The sequence below is a fragment of the Natator depressus genome, chromosome 5 (genome assembly GCF_965152275.1).
Source record: "Natator depressus isolate rNatDep1 chromosome 5, rNatDep2.hap1, whole genome shotgun sequence".
In the NCBI taxonomy this organism is placed as follows: Eukaryota; Metazoa; Chordata; order Testudines; family Cheloniidae; genus Natator; species Natator depressus.
Genome location: NC_134238.1, coordinates 110,156,256 through 110,178,466, shown reverse-complemented (window position 1 = coordinate 110,178,466; position 22,211 = coordinate 110,156,256). Strand labels below are relative to the sequence as shown.

At 39.8% G+C, this 22,211-nt stretch overlaps 1 protein-coding gene across 2 annotated transcripts in view; it reads left to right on the top strand.

Annotated features, from left to right (window-relative positions):
• The window catches only part of SLC24A2 (solute carrier family 24 member 2), a 170,276-nt gene that overhangs the window by 85,638 nt on the left and 62,427 nt on the right, over positions 1–22,211 (top strand). For both annotated transcript variants that reach the window (XM_074953455.1, XM_074953454.1), the window contains exons 3-4: positions 1,566–1,604; positions 2,839–2,947. In XM_074953455.1, coding sequence (XP_074809556.1) covers positions 1,566–1,604; positions 2,839–2,947 — 148 coding nt within the window. The remainder of the gene's footprint in view (positions 1–1,565; positions 1,605–2,838; positions 2,948–22,211) is intronic.

Sequence of the window (22,211 nt, the reverse complement as noted above, 5' to 3'; positions counted from 1 at the left end):
ATAAATGTATGCATATATGTACACACCATTATTAAACAATACCCATCAAAATACTGTCTAAAGATAAATGAGCACATTTTGTTGACCTTTTTAACTGCAGAAATTTTCTTTTCTTTTTTTTAAGTTCTAATAAAAGCTCTTTCCCCTTGTGCTATTTCCCCGTTGTTTGCACTGAGTCAGCCTGGCTTGAGAGATAGGGGGGAATCCATTACAGACCAAAAGATAGTCGTTTCTCACATAATCTTTTCTTCAAATTGATGTTCTCAGCTGGGGACATTTTGGACATAAAGAATTAAGTCCTGTTCTTCCTCTACTCACTGTGGAACAAAAATGAACTGCTTCTGTATCAGTATTTGCTCATAATTATTTCTCTTCTACTTAACCCCCAAGGTTAAATTCGCTAACTGAAAAGGCGTATTGACAGTTAATCTCGATGTGTGTCAAAAAGCTGAGCTCATTGCACTGGATAATTCCCCCTGGGGATTGTGCTGTAGAATACAGCACCATTTGTTGAGCTGTTTGATAGAAAGAAAGAAAGCTTGGTATGGAGGAAATGGTTTACAGCACTGCTTTTTGAGGGAAGGGGCATTATCACATGAGGTTGACTGTAACACAGGTAGAGTATGCAGTGTTTTATTAATCATAGTTCACTGGTGCTTTTGTGTGTATATTCTGGTGAATTAACACTATATTGTGGGCTTCAGCAGATTTGAGAAACCATTATGACTCTGTTTATTGTCCATTATCACAATCCTCCCAAAAGCATTTATAGAAACAAAGAAACCCAAAGTCCTCCCCAGTTTTTCATCCTATAAATGTCATTGTCTTGCCATTATTGTACTCAAAAGAGTGAAAGAATATCTATGGGACACAAGTCACCTATTTTGTAGTTTGCAATGTCTTTAAAATCCACCCCAGAGTCTGATTCTTGTACATGGGAGATCAATACTCTGCTGCCATGTTGTCTGCTCTTAACTGTTTGATCCTGTCAATTAGGGCTACAAGGCATTTTGCTGAGTCCCGTTAAGATGAGTATTTAAAATAGTAAGCTTATATAATGACTCAAAACATCTTTTTTTTTTTTAAGATATCAGGATCATCACTTGGAATCATTATCAATAATGATCCAACCCTGATGATCTTACTGTGTTTACTGCACTCAACATTCAGGCAAACTCCCATCAAAGCCAATGTGAGTTTGCCTCACTGAAGACTGTATAAAAAAATGAGGATTTCAAGATTTAGCCCACTGGCTATAATTGAGACCCTGAAATTCAGTGACACGTGAGAGGCAAATTATGTAGCCAATGATAAGAGGTTTCAGGAGCATTTCAGCCTGAACCTTGCAAAAGAATCCCCTATTACCTAGTACCTACAGAATATTTAAGGTCTTCAACATCACATAGTTCGAGACCTGTGAAATCACATTGTAGCCCATAGAATCTATGTCACTCAGTACACAAGTACATGCTGTTTAACTGTGTCTTCCATTGTTTAATGTTCTTCTTTGAAAATGTATGCAGGCGCCATGTAACATTTCTTTTTTTTTTTTCCTATGCATGCAGCCACCTAATGCTGGGGACAAAGATGACCAAACACTGACGGTAGGCAGCAGTTTATATGTTTATGTCTGGGCATTTGTTTCTGGAAGGTGTGGGCGAGACAAATCTTACTTTGCTTTGGCACACTTCAGCATTTTAATAAGCTATCATCCTTCCCCCCCCCCACCCCCAATGCTGCTATACAATTAAAAATAATTAAGTTCCAAAGTTAAAGTGACAAGTTAATTCTGATATTCAGTTTCTATAATTTTTCATTTGGCACCAAGAATTAATGTATGTGCCCTGTAGACGCTTTAACTGAAAACAGACTATTTCCTTCATCTGTTTTTTTTTTAATCGGTTTGGCAGGGGCTTGTTAGTTTTTACAAATTGTTGGTCCTGATTGTTATTTATTATCCAACTAAATGGAATGTTTTATGAACATTGCCATCCACAAAATGGCTGTATTCTCTAAGAATCGTATGGCTGTACAACGGCACAGGAAAGAAACTCTCTTCTAGGTGTTTATAAGCCTGTTAAAACATATTGAAGATCTTTTATTTTTTCGCTCTATTATTTTGTGTGTCTGTGTGTGCACATTATTTATCATCATTCTGAAAGTCCTTTTTTTTTTTCTTCAACCTTGCCAACAGCATCTGATGGAAAACCATAGGCAGAGGCACACATTGTTACTATAACTGACCTAAGGCCTGTCTAAGATGCTATCATATAGATGGGGATTTTTTTTACCTTTCTACATCATTTTGAGGATATCTAATGGTCTGTAATGGAGTGCAGGCATTTGAAATGAGAAGCTGGTGTACTTCAGGACAGAGCTAAACGGTTTCACAGTGAAACTAAAGATTGCCATGACTGTCAGCTGCTCTTTCTCTCCCATAAAAGAATCCCCCCTAGGTTTTAACTTGACAAATTTAGCACACAACGTCTACACTGCCTTGTCTATGTTAGACTTTTAGAACATATTAGTTACACATTCTAACAACATGCCCTTAAATCCTAGGCTGGACAAAGTCAGAGGGGTCAGTTGATTTGCCCAACAAGTCAGGGGGAGTCTGTGGCAGAACCAGGAATTGAACTCACATCTCCTGAGTCCCAGTCTACTGATGAATGACCAGTGGATCCTTTGGGGTGAAAGGGGGTGTATAAGTGATATTGCTCAGTACAAAATGTGACCAGTGGAAATCAGAAATGTTTTCACTCGGAGATGAGTACAACTCGTAGTGTAACTGGATCCATTCTCAAGAAAAGGCTAAATTCCTTTTCTTTTTTCATTCAGACCAAGCCACGGCTCCAGCGAGGCGGGAGCTCTGCATCTCTCCACAACAGTCTAATGAGAAACAGCATTTTTCAGCTGATGATTCACACGCTTGACCCACTTGCCGAAGGTATCCCAATAACTTTTTTTTCTTTCTCTGCTGTATAAAACAAAAAAAGATTTTCCCCTTTACTCACAAAAATGTTGTTTGTACCTGAACTACTTTCTTTTTGCTTTTGGTTTGCTTGGTTTTGGTTTTTTTGTTGTTTGCAATCTCTGAGAGAGGGCTTGCACTCTAATGCCAAAGTATACACAGTCCCATGAAGGATTGTGACATATAGGGATTGCTTTCACTGCGATACCAATAATAATTATGACTGTCTGGTGGATGCACTGTAAGTACTAACTCTCTCTCTCTCTCTTTCTCTGTCTAGTTTGGGCTTGAACAGAGTTCATGTTGGGCAGGGATGTAAAAATTAGAAAGATGTTTTTTACTGCTACTTGTGTGGGATGTCAATTTTCCATTCCTAGCTTTGATGTCAGTATATCACAGGGAAGCTAAACATGAAACTAACTTGTAATATGGAATGTAGATAACTTTGAAACATTGCAATCTTGGCTTTGGATGGATATTCACTGAGACCAGATAGAATGCGATTATCCACAATCAACTCAGAACCATTATTGATCTGCAACTCTCTCCTCCCCCCAGCCCTCCCACACATCCACCCCATCTCCCTCTCCCTCTCCCTCTCCCTCACACACACACACACACACACTTACTTTTGCTGATATTATCAAAGTGCCGAGTAATGTGTACACTGTGTGATCCTCTAGATGGAAAACATAACTATATAATGGTTTGGTCTGAATCTGAGTGTCACCTTGTCCACCACTCCCTTCAGGTGGATTTCCAAAAATCCAAACCCAGGTATTTATTTGTGAAGTGTGTGTTCCGATTACATGACTTTTCCCTGCTGCAATAAGGTATGTCTTCTGCAATCATGTGTTTTTCAAAGTTATAATTCCTCCTAAAAGATGTGAATGGCTCAAATGGTCCTAAATCTCTAAGAATATTGAAAGCCCTGATCACTTCCAAACTTGAGTGATTATAAAATATATGAAGTACCCTAATACATTTAAATTGCTTTTCATGATACATACCAAGAAATCAGATTTCACTAGGTATGTCTTTAAATTGCAAACATTTTTCACACAATAAAAAAAAAATAAAAAATAAACCCAGCTCTGCATCTCTCTGAAGCAGTAAATCTCCCTTTCCATTTCACTCTCCAGACATGCAAGTTAACACTCATTATGCAAAATGAAAGTGTGATATTTTAGCTCCTCTGTTATCCACACCATTAATTCTGCACTCAGAAAGGTTTATAGTACAAATCCAAACCCTTTGTTGCTTTAATCTGCGAAAAAAATATGGCTATGATTTTTGTTAGAATTATACCATTACCACAGGGACACTAAGAACACAAATCATATGACCCTATCCACCTGAAAGCAGCCTCTACTGCTTTTGGTCTTAGAGAAGCCCTATGGTTCTCTCTGTTGATGTAACTGAGGCTGCACTTCTTCATTTAATAGATGCTGCGTTATGTAACTGCCAAAGTCTGCCCCTTTAAGTAGCATACAGTCAGTCCCAGACTGTGCCCAGTCCTATTATCATAACTAGTAAACTGGCTCATAGGAAACATATTGGAGCAACCCACTTGGAATCCTTCACCTGAATAACCATACAAGAGGATAGATATGAATCTATTAATATCAAAGCAAGCAGATATTCTCAATGTTGCAACTCCTTTCCCAATCCCAACTCAGGTCCTATCTCCACCCACCGGTGAGGCAGGCCTTCCATCGTCCAGAAACTTGATATATCAACTACCACAGCTTATAAACTCTCTTTTTTTCCCCACAACCCCTCCGTTTTCCTCTCCCATCCTAAAGATAAGTTTGTAGGTCCCTAGCTGCATCTGTGCTACTGCACACTCTGATTTAACTATTCCAATCACATCACATGCTAGAACATACAGAAATTCAAAGTGGAGGCACCTGGGACTAGAGACAAATGGGATTCCTGAACTCATTTTTAAAGGTAGGAGTTACCAGAGGCTACATAGATTGCTGCAGAAACGTGGGTTAGGGAGAGCCAGTCAACAGGGGAGGGCCTTAGTGAGAGACTGAAGACCAAGGGAAAATTGGAAGGTTCTGGCAGGAGAGGGAGTCACATGGACTTCTTAACTGAACCCAAATACAGGCCTCAACAAAGATTCAGAAGTAAGATTGATGATCATCCAGTTTTTATTTATCTACAACCTGTTTGCCTAGCCCTACTTCATATGTTTGCCAGGCCTAGCTGATTCCTCTTTATACCTGTCAAGGTTCCTCCCCCACTCTGAACTCTAGGGTACAGATGTGGGGACCTGCATGAAAACCTCCTAAGCTTACTTTCACCAGCTTAGGTTAAAACTTCCCCAAGGTACAAATTAAATTTTATCCTTTGTCCCTGGATCTCCACTGCCACCACCAAACTCTAACTGGGTTTACTGGGAAACGTAGTTTGGACACGTCTTTCCCCCCAAAATCCTCCCAACCCTTGCACCCCACTTCCTGGGAAAGGTTTAGTAAAAATCCTCAACAATTTGCATAGGTGACCACAGACCCAAACCCTTGGATCTGAGAACAATGAAAAAGCATTCAGTTTTCTTACAAGAAGACTTTTAATAGAAGTAAAGAAATCCCCTCTGTAAAATCAGGATGGTAGATACCTTACAGGGTAATTAGATTCAAAACAGAGAGAATCCCTCTAGGCAAAACCTTAAGTTACAAAAAAGACACACAGACAGGAACAGTCATTCTATTCAGCACAGTTCCTTTCTCAGCCATTTAAAGAAATCATAATCTAACACATACCTAGCTAGATTACTTACTAAAAGTTCTAAGACTCCATTCTTGTTCTATCCCCGGCAAAAGCAGCATACAGACAGACACAGACCCTTTGTTTCTCTCCCTCCTCCCAGCTTTTGAAAGTATCTTGTCTCCTCATTGGTCATTTTGGTCAGGTGCCAGCGAGGTTACCTTTAGCTTCTTAACCCTTTACAGGTGAGAAGATTTTTCCTCTGGCCAGGAGGGATTTTAAAGGGGTTTACCCTTCCCTTTATATTTATGACAATACCATTGTCCATGATTCTTCCCCATTGCAAGGCTTGCTCCATATAACATGTATCAAAGAAGAACTTAGGATCCTCTCATTAGAATAGTCTCAGAAGGAGAGCTTTCTAAATCTGTGTTCTAATTTGGGAGTAGTAGGTGCTGAGCTCTTTTAAAAATCAGATCATGTAATAGCAAATAACTCAATAATGTTTGGCTGTATATAGTAGTTAATCTATGTTAGTAAAATAAGCATTTAGTCAATACTATTTAATACAGCGTTGCTTAGTGGTTATTGCAGTAATCTGAAATTATATCCGAGGAAGCTTCCTTCAATGTTCCACCATCTCTGTCACCTTTCCCATGTTTTCCTCCATGCCTTCATGTCCATCCTGGCATGATTTTTCTTTACAAATTGAAATTGAACAGTCTCTTGGCTTCCAACTGGATTTCTTAGAAAGTCTATTCACCTTTTTGTTTCATTTAATAGAGACACAGTGGGCTAAATTTTCAAAAAGTAGAAACCTACTGGCACAAGCAAAAATGTCTGCGAAGTGCATGCCTACATTTGCAAATGTAATTACTGTGATAGACCACACTAATTTAATGTACAGATGACAAGTTAGGCACCATAATGACTATCTGCATGTGCAAATATCAAACTCCCATTGACTTCAATAGGACAAGGATTTTAACCCTGGTTTGCCCATAAATATAGTAATGGCTGTTTAGCCTGTGTCTGGGAGAAGCATGTGAAAATAACTATCTGATTTCATATTCCGTTGCTGTGGCTTACCCAAGTTTATGTTCAAACTTCTTCAGAGAGACACTTCAGTCTCAGGGCTTCAGATCTTCTGCATTCCAAGAGGTTTGTAAAACAGACACATGGAGAGTTCTACAGATCTTTACTAAACCTTCTACAACATTGACACACTGGAACTAGAAAATCAAGACATGTTTTTATTTTATTTTTCTCGCTCATATATCAACATCAGTAATAAAAATTCTGCACTTGTAATTCAGTAAACAATGTGTAGAAAATGGATGTGCCAGAAAAGAATCCAGCTCATTCTCCCAGACATCTGATGGCTTTGTAAGGCTACCAAGAGTGAAAAGAAGTCAAATCTTATTTTTTGTCACTAAAGTCAGCAGATGTGGGTCTGAATGCACACACAGAGTTGGTCTATTAAGTAAAAAAAGTTAGTTTGACCTATTTGACCTAATATTTGCCTTGGCACCTAATGTACGTAAGTGAAAATAGTTAATAGTATTCACTCTTGAATAATTCACTTGTCAAGCCACCACTATTACCTGTTCAGACACCTAAAACTTCATTTCTTCTGGGAAGAAAACAAGAAATAAATTACATTTTAAAAAAACAACAAAAGCAGTTTTTACTCACAACAAAATATACATGAATTATTAGTCACGACCACATGATTCTATTGATGTTATCCTGTCCTTCCTCACAACATTTCCTTCCAGTTCGTTGTCACCTTTGCTTGTTGTGTCGTGTCTGAATTCTAGATCGTAAGGTCTTTGGGGGCAGGAATTTTGTCCGACTCTTTGTTTTGCGAAGTGCTAAACACACATGTGGGTTTGATACAAATGATAATAATTAATAACAGCTACTCAGATCTGTGGGAGCAGTTGAGTGCTCTGCACTTTTGAAAATCAGGCAGGTTTCCACATATGGATTTAAAAGCCTAATTTAGGCTTCTGCATTTGAAAATCTTGGCCATAGTGTAGATGTTCACTGCTATCAGTTTAACCACTCTGTCTGGCAAGTGTACAGGACTTTCATTAGCTAGAAATGATCTCTGCATAGTAATTGAAATTGCATCACTAAAACAAAATCAATGTGGCATTGATTTTTTTCCCCATTTTGATCTTATTATAGCAATAATGACCTTGCAGCAGGACATTTCCTGGGGATTAAGATTAATGATTGGCTATGCTTCAGGCCATTAACTATTCCCAGCCAGTCATTAATCTCTAGGAAATGTCCTGTGCCAAATTCGTTACTGCTTAAGTGCTGATCTTGCAACCCTTCCTCACTTGATAGTCTTGGTGAAGTCAGATGAATTACTTGTATCAATATTATTCATGACAGCAAGGGCTGCAGGATCAGACTCAGTGTACTGACTCATATATAATTAGGTCCTGATCCAAAGGCCATTGAAGTCTGTGGAAAGATTCCTATTGATTTTAAAGGACTTTAGATCAGGGCCTTACTGCTGGGAAGCTGCAGAAAATCCCTCAATTTATTTTTATTAGGAGCAATTTATAGGTCTATGAATATCCCACCCCTCCTCTTCTCCTGTGTGCTAGCCTCTTGCCAGTCTCTACGGTTTCTTTCTTGTTCAAATACTGCTGTTAAATGATCACAGTGATTACACAGGTCAAGCCATCTACCATATCTATCTATTTTGGGGGTTTTCTATTGCGCCCATCACTGTAGTATCTAAGTGCTTCACAGATGGAGTGTCTTAATCTTCTGGACACCATACTACTATGGCTTAGTCGTTATTCTAAGAAACTTGTTTTGGTTTTGTTTCTGTTGTTTTTTATGTTTGGAAATAAAAATCTGCCAAATCTCTTTTCAGGATCTGTCTGCAAAGACCTTTCATGGGTTTTTTTGTAATATACAAAAGGGCATTTCATTGTGCCTCTATCTTACCTTTCACACTTTGTATTTAGAAATACAGATCTCATGCTAAAGTAACCTTAGGTATTTTAAATTCTGACCCTTCACCAATTTAATACAGGGAAGCAGGGGTCTTCTTTGAACATCAAATTAAAAAAAAAATAGGAAGGCTGATCTTTCCTCCAGAGAAAGAGCTAAAAACCACTAGGCTGTATGAAAAAATCCAATAGGATTTGAAAGAGAAAGTTATGTTTCTATAGAATTTTTAAACCAACCCATATAATTCTATAACAAAGATATAATTCTCTATTAAATTCTATACATTGATTTTAAAATTCTGTGGAAGGGATATCATTCTCTATTATATCCCATAGCATGCTTCGAATGATTTCAGTAACCTTATTGGTTTCATCCCTACTACATTCTATAGGCTATTTCTATAAATCTGGATCCTTCAGATCTTTCAGTAAGCGTGAGCCTGTTTGCCTTATTTATTTTAACATCAGAAAGTCTGTGCAGGCATTACATTTAGTAACACCCAAGAGTATAACCTCTACCATTCAAACTGTTTCTTTGAAAATTGCCTCCACAAGCCAAAGAAAAGATCAGACCGAATGATTTATTTTTGTGTTCCTAATCCCTTCCCTTTTACCTCTCCTTCCTGAATTGATTCCACGGTAGCTACCTTGTGAGCTGGCCCTGTGAGGTATCCAGCAACTCACAAAATCAAATCCATGGTCATCATTTTAACCATCTAAAAACCTGATTGATGCACACTCAGCATTTGCAGAGACCTGCCAAAACTCTGCAGCCTGCCCGGGCTTCGTACCCACAGAGCAATATTGCATGCAATCATAAGGTGGGAGGGGGGCCCTCCTCACCAACAGCCAGCATGCTGTCAGCAGCTGCTTCTCTCCATCCCTGGAGGTGGAATCCAAGACTCTGTTCTCCCTGTGCTATATATTGCAAGGGGGTTGCCAGGAAGTGACACTGCAGTGAAAAAATGCCTCCCCCTGCATCCCTGAGCTCCAGCTAACTGAGAGTGGAGGGTCCAAATTGGACAGACAGTGAGGGGACCAAGTGGTGCCCTCTCCCTGAGTACCAGCTGACAGTTCTGAATGGCAGGAAACAGCCCATCAACCAACAAGCAACTGGGTTCAGAGGCCAGAACCATAGACTCCTCCAATACCATCCCCACCACTTCCACCAGATAACATTTTGGGGACCACACATTCCTTGAGGCTCTCATCTCCCTGTATAGGCTGCTCCTGTTTATTGCAACTCCAGTGTTACAGTAGCTTCTATAGGAATTCTGCAGGGGAGACTTGGGGGCTGAAACCTGTGGAAGGCTTGTCAGGGTGGTGGGAAGCTTATCTCTGCTTTAGCGGTGCTCACCCGTTGGATGGATGAGTGGCTGCTCCATGGCTAAGAAGCTGCTCCATACTGTGCCCACCTGACCATTCCCAGGATAATTTAGGGTGGCTACAGTTACTCTGAGGGTGTAAGGGGCCTGTGTGCCCATCAGGATTCAGCCTTCTTTGTCAGGCTAATGAAGAATATAAATCCCTACCCCGCATCTCTATTTCCTTATTGAAAAAGGCTACCTTTTTAAACTGTTGTTCTGTCAAGGACTCTCACAACAAAAACAAAGAAGCACTTAGTGTAATTTTGGTGGCAGGCCAACTGCAAATGATACAGAATTGTTCATCATCAAATGCAACCTAAATGATCCAGACATGTTCTAAAGGATATAAATGATTTATTATTTCTAATCAGCTCCACAAGGAAAAAGGAACCCCCAATAAAATGTGCACCAGTTGGTCTCAAGCAAACAACATGAGAATCAATTACCTTTACTGAATTTTTCTCTTATGAATGTCAAACCTCAGATCCTATAAGGTTCTAGCCTTATCTAGAATGACACTTTTCTGGATTAGGAAAACCCAGGAAGATGTCGAAAGCAGTGTTGATGATGCGAACAGTAGTTCTAAATGAGTATGGAAGCAATGCCCTTGCCTGCCACTAATGGGCATTATGTTACTGAGGATACCATCTTTTTGGTGAGATCTCTCCTTTGTTGATAAAGATCACTGTCACATTTTAAAAGTTATAGGGATGCTTGTCTCAATGGGAGCAGGGGAAGGAAATAGCTGCAAGGCTCACTCTCCGAATATTTCTCCCTACTTGTTGTGTTGAGGTGCCAGGTCTACCCTCCCAACCCCTACATGGAACAGGCTGTAGAACCTGTCCACCATCTTACAGATACAGTGAGAGGCAGGACCATCTCACATAGGCTCTGTGTCTTGACAGCTCTGCCTCCTACTCCCTGGCAATGTAGCTGTGGTTTCTCCTACTGGTGGCTGTCCAAAGTGCTCCACTCAAAGAGGGATTTCAGTCATGGTGTGGGGGCTTCAGAAAGTTAATATAACTTGAGGATATATTAATTTTCCTGCAGAATCTTTGCAGGGCTGTTAGGAGGACAAATTCCATCCTCCCCAGTCCGCTCGTTTCCAGCTTGTTGAGACTCACGAATCCCCAGACTAATAAAGGGTTCTGCTTGGGGTCTGGACAATTGGAAGAATGCTCCTATACATATGGCTGACTCCCCTGTTGCCATGTGAGAAAGGTGTGACCCATACACAGAGGGGAATCTCTGCCTGAAAAATCATGGGGCACAATTGCACCCAGTGTCTTGCACAAATTCCCAGATTTATATCTTGCATCTCTTCAGTTGGATGAGTTATTGTTTCCTTCTATACTCCACCTCCAAAATATCCTGTTATATAATGTACTGGTGCTGAAAGGCTGTGATTTATTAAATTTGCTTTTTTTTCCATCACAAAAGTGCCTGCATTTTATTAGTAAAAGAATTAATGGCTACATATACGTAAAACTGAGTTGAGGAGAACTATTCGTAGGGTGAACCTTGCACATATGTCTTTCCGCTGTTCCCATTGAGACAAGCATCCCTATAACTTTTAAAATGTGCCAGGGATCTTTATTGACAAAGGAGAGATCTCACTGAGTTGAGGATTTTGTCATTCCTCCGCAAAGATCTGAAGAGATCTCTAGCATCTAAAGCAAAGAAGCCAGTGGTCTGCAGTTGCAGTGAGGGAGGTTTAGGTTGGGTATTAGGAAGAACTATTTCACTAGGATGGTGGTGAAGCTCTGGAATGGGTTATCTAGGGAGGTGGTGGAATCTTCATCCTTAGAGGTTTTTGAGGCTTGGCTTGCCAAACTCCTGGCTGGGATGATTTAGTTGGTGTTGGTCCTGCTTTGAGCAGGGGATTGGACTAGAGGGCCTCCTGAGGTCTCTTCCAACCCTGATCTTCTAAATATTCAAAGCAGCAAAATGCCCTACTTTCAGTGTTTTTGTAGACTGAACACAGAAACCTCATGACTTTTCAGGAAAGCAAAGGAGAATGAGATTCTAGACATTTTTCTTCAATGGGGAATTATTGGAAATTTTTGCCTCTAGAAATAATATGTTACTGGTTTAGGATCCCAGACACTTTTTAGTTCACCTTAAACTTAAAAAAAAAAAAACCCTAAGACTATGTGAAAAATGTTTGTGGTTAGCTTAGCCAAAAGATGAGCAACAACGTAGCAAAAACAGAGATCTTGGATTGTGTGCAACTAAATGCAAATGTGTTTGGCTAGTTACAGATGGTATTTTAGATAGCCCTGTTAATACCTATCATAAAGCAGAGAAAGAAACAAGCTAAATAGCTCTTCTCAGGGAATCTCAGAGCATTACTTTGGATTTCAAAGCCAAAGATAATAGAAAATTGAATTTCTAGCTTTCCGTGTGGTATATATCAGAAATAAATCTCATTTTGACAGCTGGAGAGTTTGAACTTTCTGCAAAGATATGTGCATTTGGTGCAAGGCAAATGATATTTTAGAATAGTGCAGAGATTTTTGTTTTGAAGTAATATTTTGAGTTGATTTATCAATTTGCATCTGAGGGCTTTAGTTTTGTTCCATTTTTGTTTTGTTTTTTAAAAGTATTTATGAAATAAAATAGAATGTCAAAAAGTATCATTGGTTCCTTGGTTTATTTAGCATAAAAGCAGGAGCCACATGGGTGATGTCTCTTCAGAATGTTGGGGTCTGATCCTGTTTCTACTGAATACAATGATGATGCTCCCTTTAACTTCAATGTGAGCAGGATCACATCTGCAAGCTCTGCATCCAGGAATAATGGGTCTGTACTTCATGACATGACACAAGAAGTAGAAGGTGTGATAAAAGAAAAAGAGGATGAGCATATTGTCCTCAGTACCCTTAAATACTTTTGCTTAAATGTGTTAATGAGATGACATTGGCATCATCGATGCAAAAAAAGATGTACTTTTACAATTACTATTTATTATTTGTATTGCAATAGCACTTTCAAGTTTCACTCATGGACCAGTGCCCCACATTGTGATAGATGCTATATAAACACAGTAGAAAAGTCTAAGTTTTGCAAGAAACATCATGGAAGCTTGAAAGTCTAACAAGAATTTAGGCTTCTGTACCAATACATTTCTTCTCTGGCTTTGAGTACTTCAGCAAATATCAGGAAAAAAATAAGATCTTTTTGTTAAAAAAAATTGTTCCCTTTTCTTCCGCATGCTGTGGTCATAATACATTCCCAGTCATAAAGCAATATCAGAGTCATTGTGATTATGCCATCTGAGACAGATGAAACAGACAATGAATAAACTAAGAAAGACTTAAGAGGTTTATGGAATATGTTAAAGATGGGGAGTGGGATCAAATTTGGTGTGAGATTGAACAAACAAGAAATTATTTCAAAATAACTCTTTCCCCTTTAAATTCAAGAATGCCTAATATCCTTTTATTAGTAGATTATATAGACTTTCAATGTACAAAAGTATTATCTTTTATTAAATCCCTGCTAGAGATTTAGAACTCTCATTTTGCACCTGTGCTCTGTTAATCTTCTCTGCTAGATCTTTAGCATTTTTTCAACTGTGGTGGTTCTTTGTTCTAAATCTAACATCTCTGATGAGACCAAATCCAACTTTGATTCAAATTTAGATTGAATAGCTGCTAGAATAGTGTTTAGTAAAACTTTTGAAGTGGCCTCTATTACCATTTGTTTAGGGGTAGATCTCTGATCACCTAATTGAATTTCCTCAAAAGCAATAATGGCTAGCAGAGACTGCAAAGGGGATTGGGAAGAGAGAGAGAACCTAATCCCTTTTGTTGTCATGATATGAATTTTTTCTATTGCTCCTCCCTCTCTGACCTTTTGTCTTCTTTTAGGAGACATGAATGAAAAGCAAAGAAGACTCCATAAAGCATATAAAAATTTTTAAAAAACAAATGAGACCTTATAATACTAAGGATATAAATGAGAAAAAATGCTCAAAATAGGAAAACTGTATGGTGGATTGTATTGGATTGTATTGGACTGGGAAATCCACCTTAGAATATAACCAAGAAGAAGTTGACTATTATGAATGCGCAAATCTTGATTACCAATCCATAAACAATGTGCAAAGATAAAAATAGTTCTCTACTTCCTTAAAGTCACTTCCAAATATACAGTTAATCAAAATGCAGTTACACACTTCTTTAAAAAAAAACTGTAGGATATTGACACACACAAAAATTTCCATTCAGGAGTCTGACTTTTTGCAAAACTCTTTACATTTCATGTGCCAAACCCACCACCTTCTCACTACAAGACAATGTAATCAAAACACAGTTATCAAAATAAATTGTTTCAAGTTGTTCAGAAAATACATTCCAGGCTTTTTTACAGATCTCTCAATAGATCTTAGCCTCTATTCTCAGTCTTCTCAGTCATAGAGCTAGATTCATCTTATTTATACTGACATAAACCTGATTCTCCACTCCATTAAGACTTGTCTAGATTAGAAGAAAAGATGTTTTTGAGTTAGCTCAATAGAGAGACTTTACCTCAATTGAAAATCGCAGTTAACACCAATGTAGACACAGTTTAACAGCTTTACCTTGATTTTTAGCCAGTCAAGTTAGCTGCTAGGCAAGGCCCAAGCCAGTGGGACTACTTAGGTTCTTAAAGTTACTTGATGAATCAGCACCTTAGAGCACAGAGCCTAAGGACTGGTATACACACAGATTTTACACCAGTATAGCTATTTTGGTTAGAGGTGTCATTTCCCTCTTCTTCGCCCACTCAAAAATATAGTTATACTTGTACAATCCCTGGTCTGGATGCAATTACACCAATATAAAGGTGCCTTCCACTGGTATAGCTTTTTCTTCTCTCATTCCAAGATAGTTGAAATGGTACTTTTGTATGTAGACAAGGCCTAAGAGCTGTAAATGAACATACAGTAGACCTCTCTCATCTGTGGGGTCAGAGGAATGGAATTCCCTTCCACAGATCAGGGAGCACCAGCAGAGCTCTGTCAATACTACACTGTCAATAGCCCACTGCTGTGCCTTCAATCCCTGTCTTTCAAGCCTCCTTCCATATACATGAGGTAATTTAGCTGTTAGATCTGTGTTTGTCACTGACCCTCCAGCCCTCCCATGTTGCACAGCTCTGCAGCATACAGGTGATGCTGAACCTCTTATGTTAGTTCTCTGTGGCATCCCTTTTGCACAGCTGAATAACACCAAGACAGTACAGAGAATATCTTTGACTTTGAGTGGACCAGAATGATAAGATAAATAAAGATTCTTGGTTTTAGGTATATTAGGTCTTCTGTTTTTCCATGGCAAGCTTTAAGCCACGTACAGTCAAGAGGGCACAGGAGAATACACATAAGTTACCAATGGCAGCTACTTGCTGATTCTCACACAGTGGAGTTGTGGGTATATCCTGTTGTATGAAAAATCTCTTCAGTCTCTAATACAAGACTGAGTTTCATTTTCTAAGGGGTATTTATTAATTATTTGTGAAATGTTTGCCTTTGGGCCATACTTCTCAATATCAGCAGGGAGGCCCAGAATCTGGAGATGAACATTTTTCAGAAATGTTTATGTTCTCCAGAAAGTAGAATCACAGATGTTTTAGGGGCTAGAGGTTCATTAACTGAATGCTTATTTCAACTTCACTAACTGAGTCATGTACCATTTTCCCATCATGTACCAATTTTCTTTCTATATTTTCCTTTCACCACCCCCTTTCTTCCCTCCATTTCACAATGATGTGGTGCAAATGGCTCAGTATTTTGGTTCAAAGGTGGATTCTGCTGGAAGGAAAATTAAGAAGAGATCTATGTTAATGATTCTGTGATTCTGAGCAGATCAGTAGTGACTACAGGACTCTGGGAATAAGGGTGAAGCAGTCAGCGGTGTAGGGGTGTTTTTGTCCTTTCTGCCAGTTGAGGGTAAGGAACTAAGCAGAGACAGATGCAACATGGAGATGAATGCATGGCTGCCTAGATGGTGTTGAGAGAAGGGCATTGGCTTCTTTGAGCCTGGGATGCCATTCCATCAAGGAGGACTGCTGGGAAATGATGGAGGTCCACCTGATGAAGAAGGGGAACAACACCTTCGGACACTAACTCTCCAAGTGAGGAGGGCTTTAAACTAAGTTCAAAGGGGGCAGGTTACAAAAGTAAGTATACTTACAAAGTATAATTATAAAAAATGGTGACCTTGACAGAGGGCTGGAAGTTTTGGGGAAAGTAGAAAATTACAATAGGGTCATAGGATGTCTATACACAAAATGGGACTAAACAGAAAGAACTGAAAGTCTTCGTACACAAGGAAAATTATGACCAGAGACTTGGTGGGATAAATCTCATGATTGGAATATGGTTGTAGAAGGGAAAAGCTTGTCCAGGAAGGACAGCCAGGGAAAATAGGAAGGAGTATAAGCTGCATTGTATATCAAGAATGTATACACTTGTTCCAATGTCTAAAAGGAGGTGAGAGACAGACCAGTCCAAAGTGTCTGGGTGAAGATAAAAGGGGGGGGGGGAAATATGGGCAAAATGGTGGTAGAGGGTCTAATATAGACCATGGTCTAATATAGACCATGAAATCAGGAGGATGAGGTGGATGAAGCATTTCTAGAGCAAATAACAGAAATATCCAAAACCCAAGACCTGATAAGTAATGGGGCACTTTAACTATCCAGATATCTGTTGGAAAAAGTAATATGTCAAAACACACATTGTCCAAAAAGTTCTTTGAATGTATTGAGGACAACGTCTTGTTTCAGAGTGTGCAAAATGTAACCAAGGTCAGCCATTTTAGACTTGGATTCTAACTAGCAGGGAGGAATTGGTGGCAAATCTGAAAGAGGAAGGCAATTTGGGTGAAAGTGATCGTGAAGCGATAGATGATGTGATTCTAAGGAAAAGGAGGAGTCAGAGCAGCAGAATAAAGACAATAGACTTTTAAAAAGCAGACTTTAACAAACTCTGAGAATGGTTAGGTAAGATTCCATGGAAGAAAATCTGAGGGAAAAAGGAGTTAGGAGAACTTGGCTGTTTCTCAAAGAGACAGTATTTAAGGCACAAGAGCAAACTATCCTGATGCAAAGGAAGGATTGGCAGATTAGTAAGAGGTCAGTATAGCTGCATCAGGTGTTCTTTAATTATCTGAAAATCAAAAAGGAATCCTACAAAAAATGGAAATGTGGAAAAATTTCTGAAGAGGAGTACAAAAGAATAGCACAAGCATGTAGGGAGAAAATCTAAAAGACTAAGGGCAAGTCTACACTAGAAGTGCTATAGCGGCGCAGCTACACCACTGTAACATGTCTTGCTTGTAACACTCCAGCTAATACATCCCAGAATGACGTTTGGTTTTTTTGCACCAGTGTTACACTGTTGACTCATATTTAGCTTGTGGTCCACTATGATCCCTTTCTGCAGTACTGCTTCCTTGGCAGTCATTTCCCATTTTGTATGTGTGCAACTGATGGTTCCTTCCTAAGTGGAGTACTTTGCATTTGTCCTTATTGAATTCATCCTATTTACTTCAGACCATTTCTCCAGTTTGTCCAGATTATTTTGAATTTTAAACCTATCCTCCAAAGCACTTGCAACCTCTCCTAGCTTGGTATCGTCCGCAAACTTTATAAGTGTATTCTCTATGCCATTATCTAAATCACTGATGAAGATATTGAATGGAACCGGACCCAGAACTGATCCCTGTGAGACACTACTTGACATGCCCTTCCAGCTTGACTGTGAACCACTGATAACTACTCTCCAGAAATGGTTTTCCAACCAGTTATGCACCCAACCTATAATAGCTCCATCTAGGTTGCATTTCCCTAGTTTGTTTATGAGAAGGTCATGTGAGACGGTATCAAAAGCTTTATTAAATTCAAGATATACCACGTCTACTGCTTCCCCATCTATCCACAAGCCTTGCTACCCTGTCAAAGAAAGCTATCAGGTTGGTTTGACATGATTTGTTCTTGACAAATCCATGCTGATTGTTACTTATCACCTTATTATCTTCTAGATGTTTGCAAATTGATTGTTTTATTATTTGCTCCATTATCTTTCCGGGTACAGAAGTTAAGCTGACTGGTCTGTAATTCCCTGTATTGTCCTTATTTCCCTTTTTATAGATTTGTACTGTATTTGCCCTTTTCCAGTCTTCTGGAATCTCTCCTGTTTTCCATGACTTTTCAAAGATATTTGCTAATGGCTCAGATATCACCTCAGTCAGCTCCTTGAGTATTCTAGGATGCATTTCATCAGGCTCTGGTGACTTGAAGACATCTAACTTGTCTAAGTCATTTTTAACTTGTTCTTTCCCTATTTTAGGCTCTGATCCTATCTCATTTTCACTGGCATTCGCTATGTTAGATGTCCAATCACCACCAACCTTCTTGGTGAAAACCAAAACAAAAGTTATTATGCACCTCTGCCATTTGCACATTTTCTGTTATTGTTTCCCCCCCTCATTGAGTAACAGGACTACCCCGTCCTTGGTCTTCCTCTTGCTTCTAATGTATTTGTAGAATATTTTCTTGTTACCCTTTATGTCTCTAGATAGTTTGATCTTGTTTTGTGCCTTGACCTTTCTAATTTTGTCCCTACATACTTGTGTTATTTGTTTATATTCATCCTTTGTAATTTGATCTAGTTTCCACTGTTTGTAGGACTCTTTTTTGAGTTTCAGATCATTGACAATCTCCTGGTTGAGCCATACTTTCTATCTTTCCTATGCAGTGGAATAGTTTGCTTGTGTGCCCTTAATAAGGTCTTTTTGAAAAACTGCCAACTGTCTTCAATTGTTTTTCCCCTTAGACTTGCTTTCCACGGGATCTTACCTACCAACTCCCTGAGTTTTCTAAAGTCCACCTTCTTAAAATCCATTGTCTTTATTTTGCTGTTTTCCCTCCTACCATTCCTTAAAATCATGAACTCTACCATTTCATAATCACTTTTACCCAGGCTACCTTCCACTTTCAAAATCTCAACCAGTTTCTCCCTATTTGTCAAAATCAAATCTAGAACAGCCTCTCCCCTGTAGCTTTCTCCACTTTCTAAAATAAAATTGTCTCCAATACATTCCAAGAATTTGTTGGATAATCTGTGCCAGCTGTATTGTTTTTTCAACAGATGTCTGAGTAGTTGATGTCCCTCATTACCACCAAGTCCTGTGGTTTGGATGATTTTGTAAGTTGCTTAAAAAAGCCTCATCCCCCTCTTCTTCCTCGTTAGGTGGTCTATACTAGACCCTACCATGACATCACCCTTGTTTTTTACCCCTTTTGTCCTTACCCAGAGACTTTGAACAAGTCTGTCTCCTATTTCCATCTCAACCTCAGTGCAAGTATATACATTTTCATATACAAGGCAACACCTCCTTCTTATTTTCCCTACCTGTCCTTCCTGAGCAATACCAATTGCTCTTCCTTTCTATACCAATATTCCAGTCATGGATATTATCCCACCAAGCCTCTGTGATGCTAACTATGTCATAGTTGAGTTTATTTACTAGCATTTTGAGTTCTTCCTGCTTATCCCCCATATTTCTTGCATTAGTATACAGACATTTAAGATACTGATTTGATTTCGCCCCCCCCCCACAGTTCTAGCTTGTCTCTCCTTTATCCCTCCTACAACAGCCCATAAGCCCCTCAAATTCCGACCCTTCTCTCAGGTCTCCATGTTTTCGACTTACCTGTGGGTTTTGGTCACCTGCCCCTTTTGAACCTAGTTTAAAGCCCTCCTCATGAGGTTAGCCAGTCTGTATCCAAATATGCTCTTCCCCTTCCTTGATAGGTGGACCCCATCTCTGCTTAGCAGTCTTTCTTCCTTGGATAGCATCCTGTGATCAAAGAAGCCGAAGACCTCCTGGCATTCACCTCCAGGATGCATCTGTGTCTGCCTGGGCCCCTACCCTTGACCAGAAGGATGAAGAGAACACCACCTGCACTACCAACTCCTTCACCCTTACACCCAGACTACACACTGTAGTCACTTCTGATCTGATCTGATCTCATCTGAGGGTTATACCTTGCAGTATCATTAGTGCCCACATGGATGACTAGCATGGGGTAGTAGTCAGAGGCACGGATGATCCTTGACAATTCCTCCATAACATCTTGGATACAGGCCCCTGGCAAGCAGCATACCCCCCAGGATGCCAGGGCAGGGCGACAGATGGGTGCCTCCGTCCCCCTCAGAAGAGAGTCACCAACCACCACTACTTTACATTTCCTCCTGGGAGTGGTGGCTGTGATCCTCCCAGCCTTGGAGTTACATGGCTTCTCCACCTCCACCTTCGGGGGTGATTCCTCATCGCTCACTGCCAGGGCAGCATAACGGTTTTCCATCACCATGGTGGGTGGGTTGGGAGTAGGGGTGGAGCATTGCCTGCTGCCAGAAGTAACCAGTAGCCAGTGTCCTCCCTGTGACAGAGCCTTATCTTCTTCCTCCGGTGGCATGACAGCAATCCTCTGTAGCTGGATAGCATCCTCAGCCTTGGAAGTCTCCACGTGAATATTGTCAATGAATTCCTTGTGTGCACAGATGCTCCTCAGCCTAGCCACCTCCTCCTGTAGCTCTCCCACCTGCTTCCTGAGAGATTCCACCAGCAGGCACCTTTCACACCTTTCACAGCCTGGCTTTCTGAGAGTGGGAAATGCAGGCCACAGTCTCTGCAAATCCACACCAGGATCTGGGTAGAGGCATCTGTGGTTAGGTTCTCTGTCTGGAGACAGGAGCAGGTGGAGGAGACAGGAACAGTGTTGGCACTTGCAATGCGTCCCTTCCTAACCATAGCAATTATATTATGACTCCCTCCCACAAAATCCCTCTCAAACTCCCCTGTTTGCGGTCCCCTATTTGTGGTCCCCTGTTTGCTAGCTCCCCTTGGTCGCTTAGCCTCTGGCTTTTAAGGCCTTCTCTCCGAGGTCAGCCCTACCCCCTCATTAATCACACAGGGGAGGGTGATCACAAGGCTGATTGAGGCTGATCAAAGATGATCCAGGATGATCCAGGGAACAAAGGCTCAAACAATCCCCAGACACACAATCCCAACCAGCTCTAATCATAAACAGCATCAAGAATAATTTTTTTCACAATATTTCATTTCCAGTTCTGACTGAAATCAGGAGGTTCAGAGAGATGCAATCTTTTTTTAAGCCTCAAAAAAAAAAAAAAAAAAAAGGTAGTCGAATTCAGTTTGAATTTTGGATGAACATTTGTGTAGGTCCCTATTGTATCCAAACCAGTTCACTCCCTCCCTAATTAAAATATCTTACAATGGCAAGATAATAAAAATGAAAAATCTATTACAATGGGAAGATTACAGATGAATCCCAAAGGTCAGATGCACTCCAGGGATGAGACATGGGTGGCAGTAAGACTGCCTAGTTTTTGCACAATAGGTGTAAAATATGTACTAAGTAAAATCTACCTGTTGGAAGGTTTATGTCAGGTTAATATTAATGTGAAATATTTTAACAACAAATTTGTATGTATAGATTTTGGTGCCTAATTTTTGGCACCCAAGTCTGAATATTTTGGCCTAAATCTTCAAAAAGTAGGCTCAATCTGAGGAGGGAATCTTAAAGTTAGTTATATCATATTGCATCCTACATTGTCTGTGTACTGGATTTTAATCCTCAGATATTTCAGGGGGTCTGTGTCATGCTCTATTCACTGTGACCCATCATTGCTGCAATTCCCATACAAGAGCTGTAGTCTTGGAAATGCCTGCATCCATGGAACTCCAGAGATGACATACCAAGTGGCAACGTGTGACAGAACGGACGTTGCTAACATTTTTACTGTCATTTTTGTTGTATCTATTTAGTATCCAATTCTTTTACCTATAATGATGTTGACTAGCACATACTCACCCAAGTAGTCTTATTCAAGTCAATGGGATAATTCTCATCAGTAAGTACAGGGGACTGCAAAATAGTGCGGTCAGTGTGCAGTGTGCTCACTACCCTGTTGCTTCTGCAAAGCATGAGCAGGGCTATAAAAGCTTTGGGGAATGTAGTCTCACCTGCAAGGTCTGAGTTTCACAGGCAGTAGGTTTTCTAACAATGTGGGAATTAAACTATTTTAAATCCTTTTAGTCTGAAATTACTAGTCTTGGCCGCACACTCGCTATATCTAAAATCCAGGAACGCAACCAGTGCCAGCAT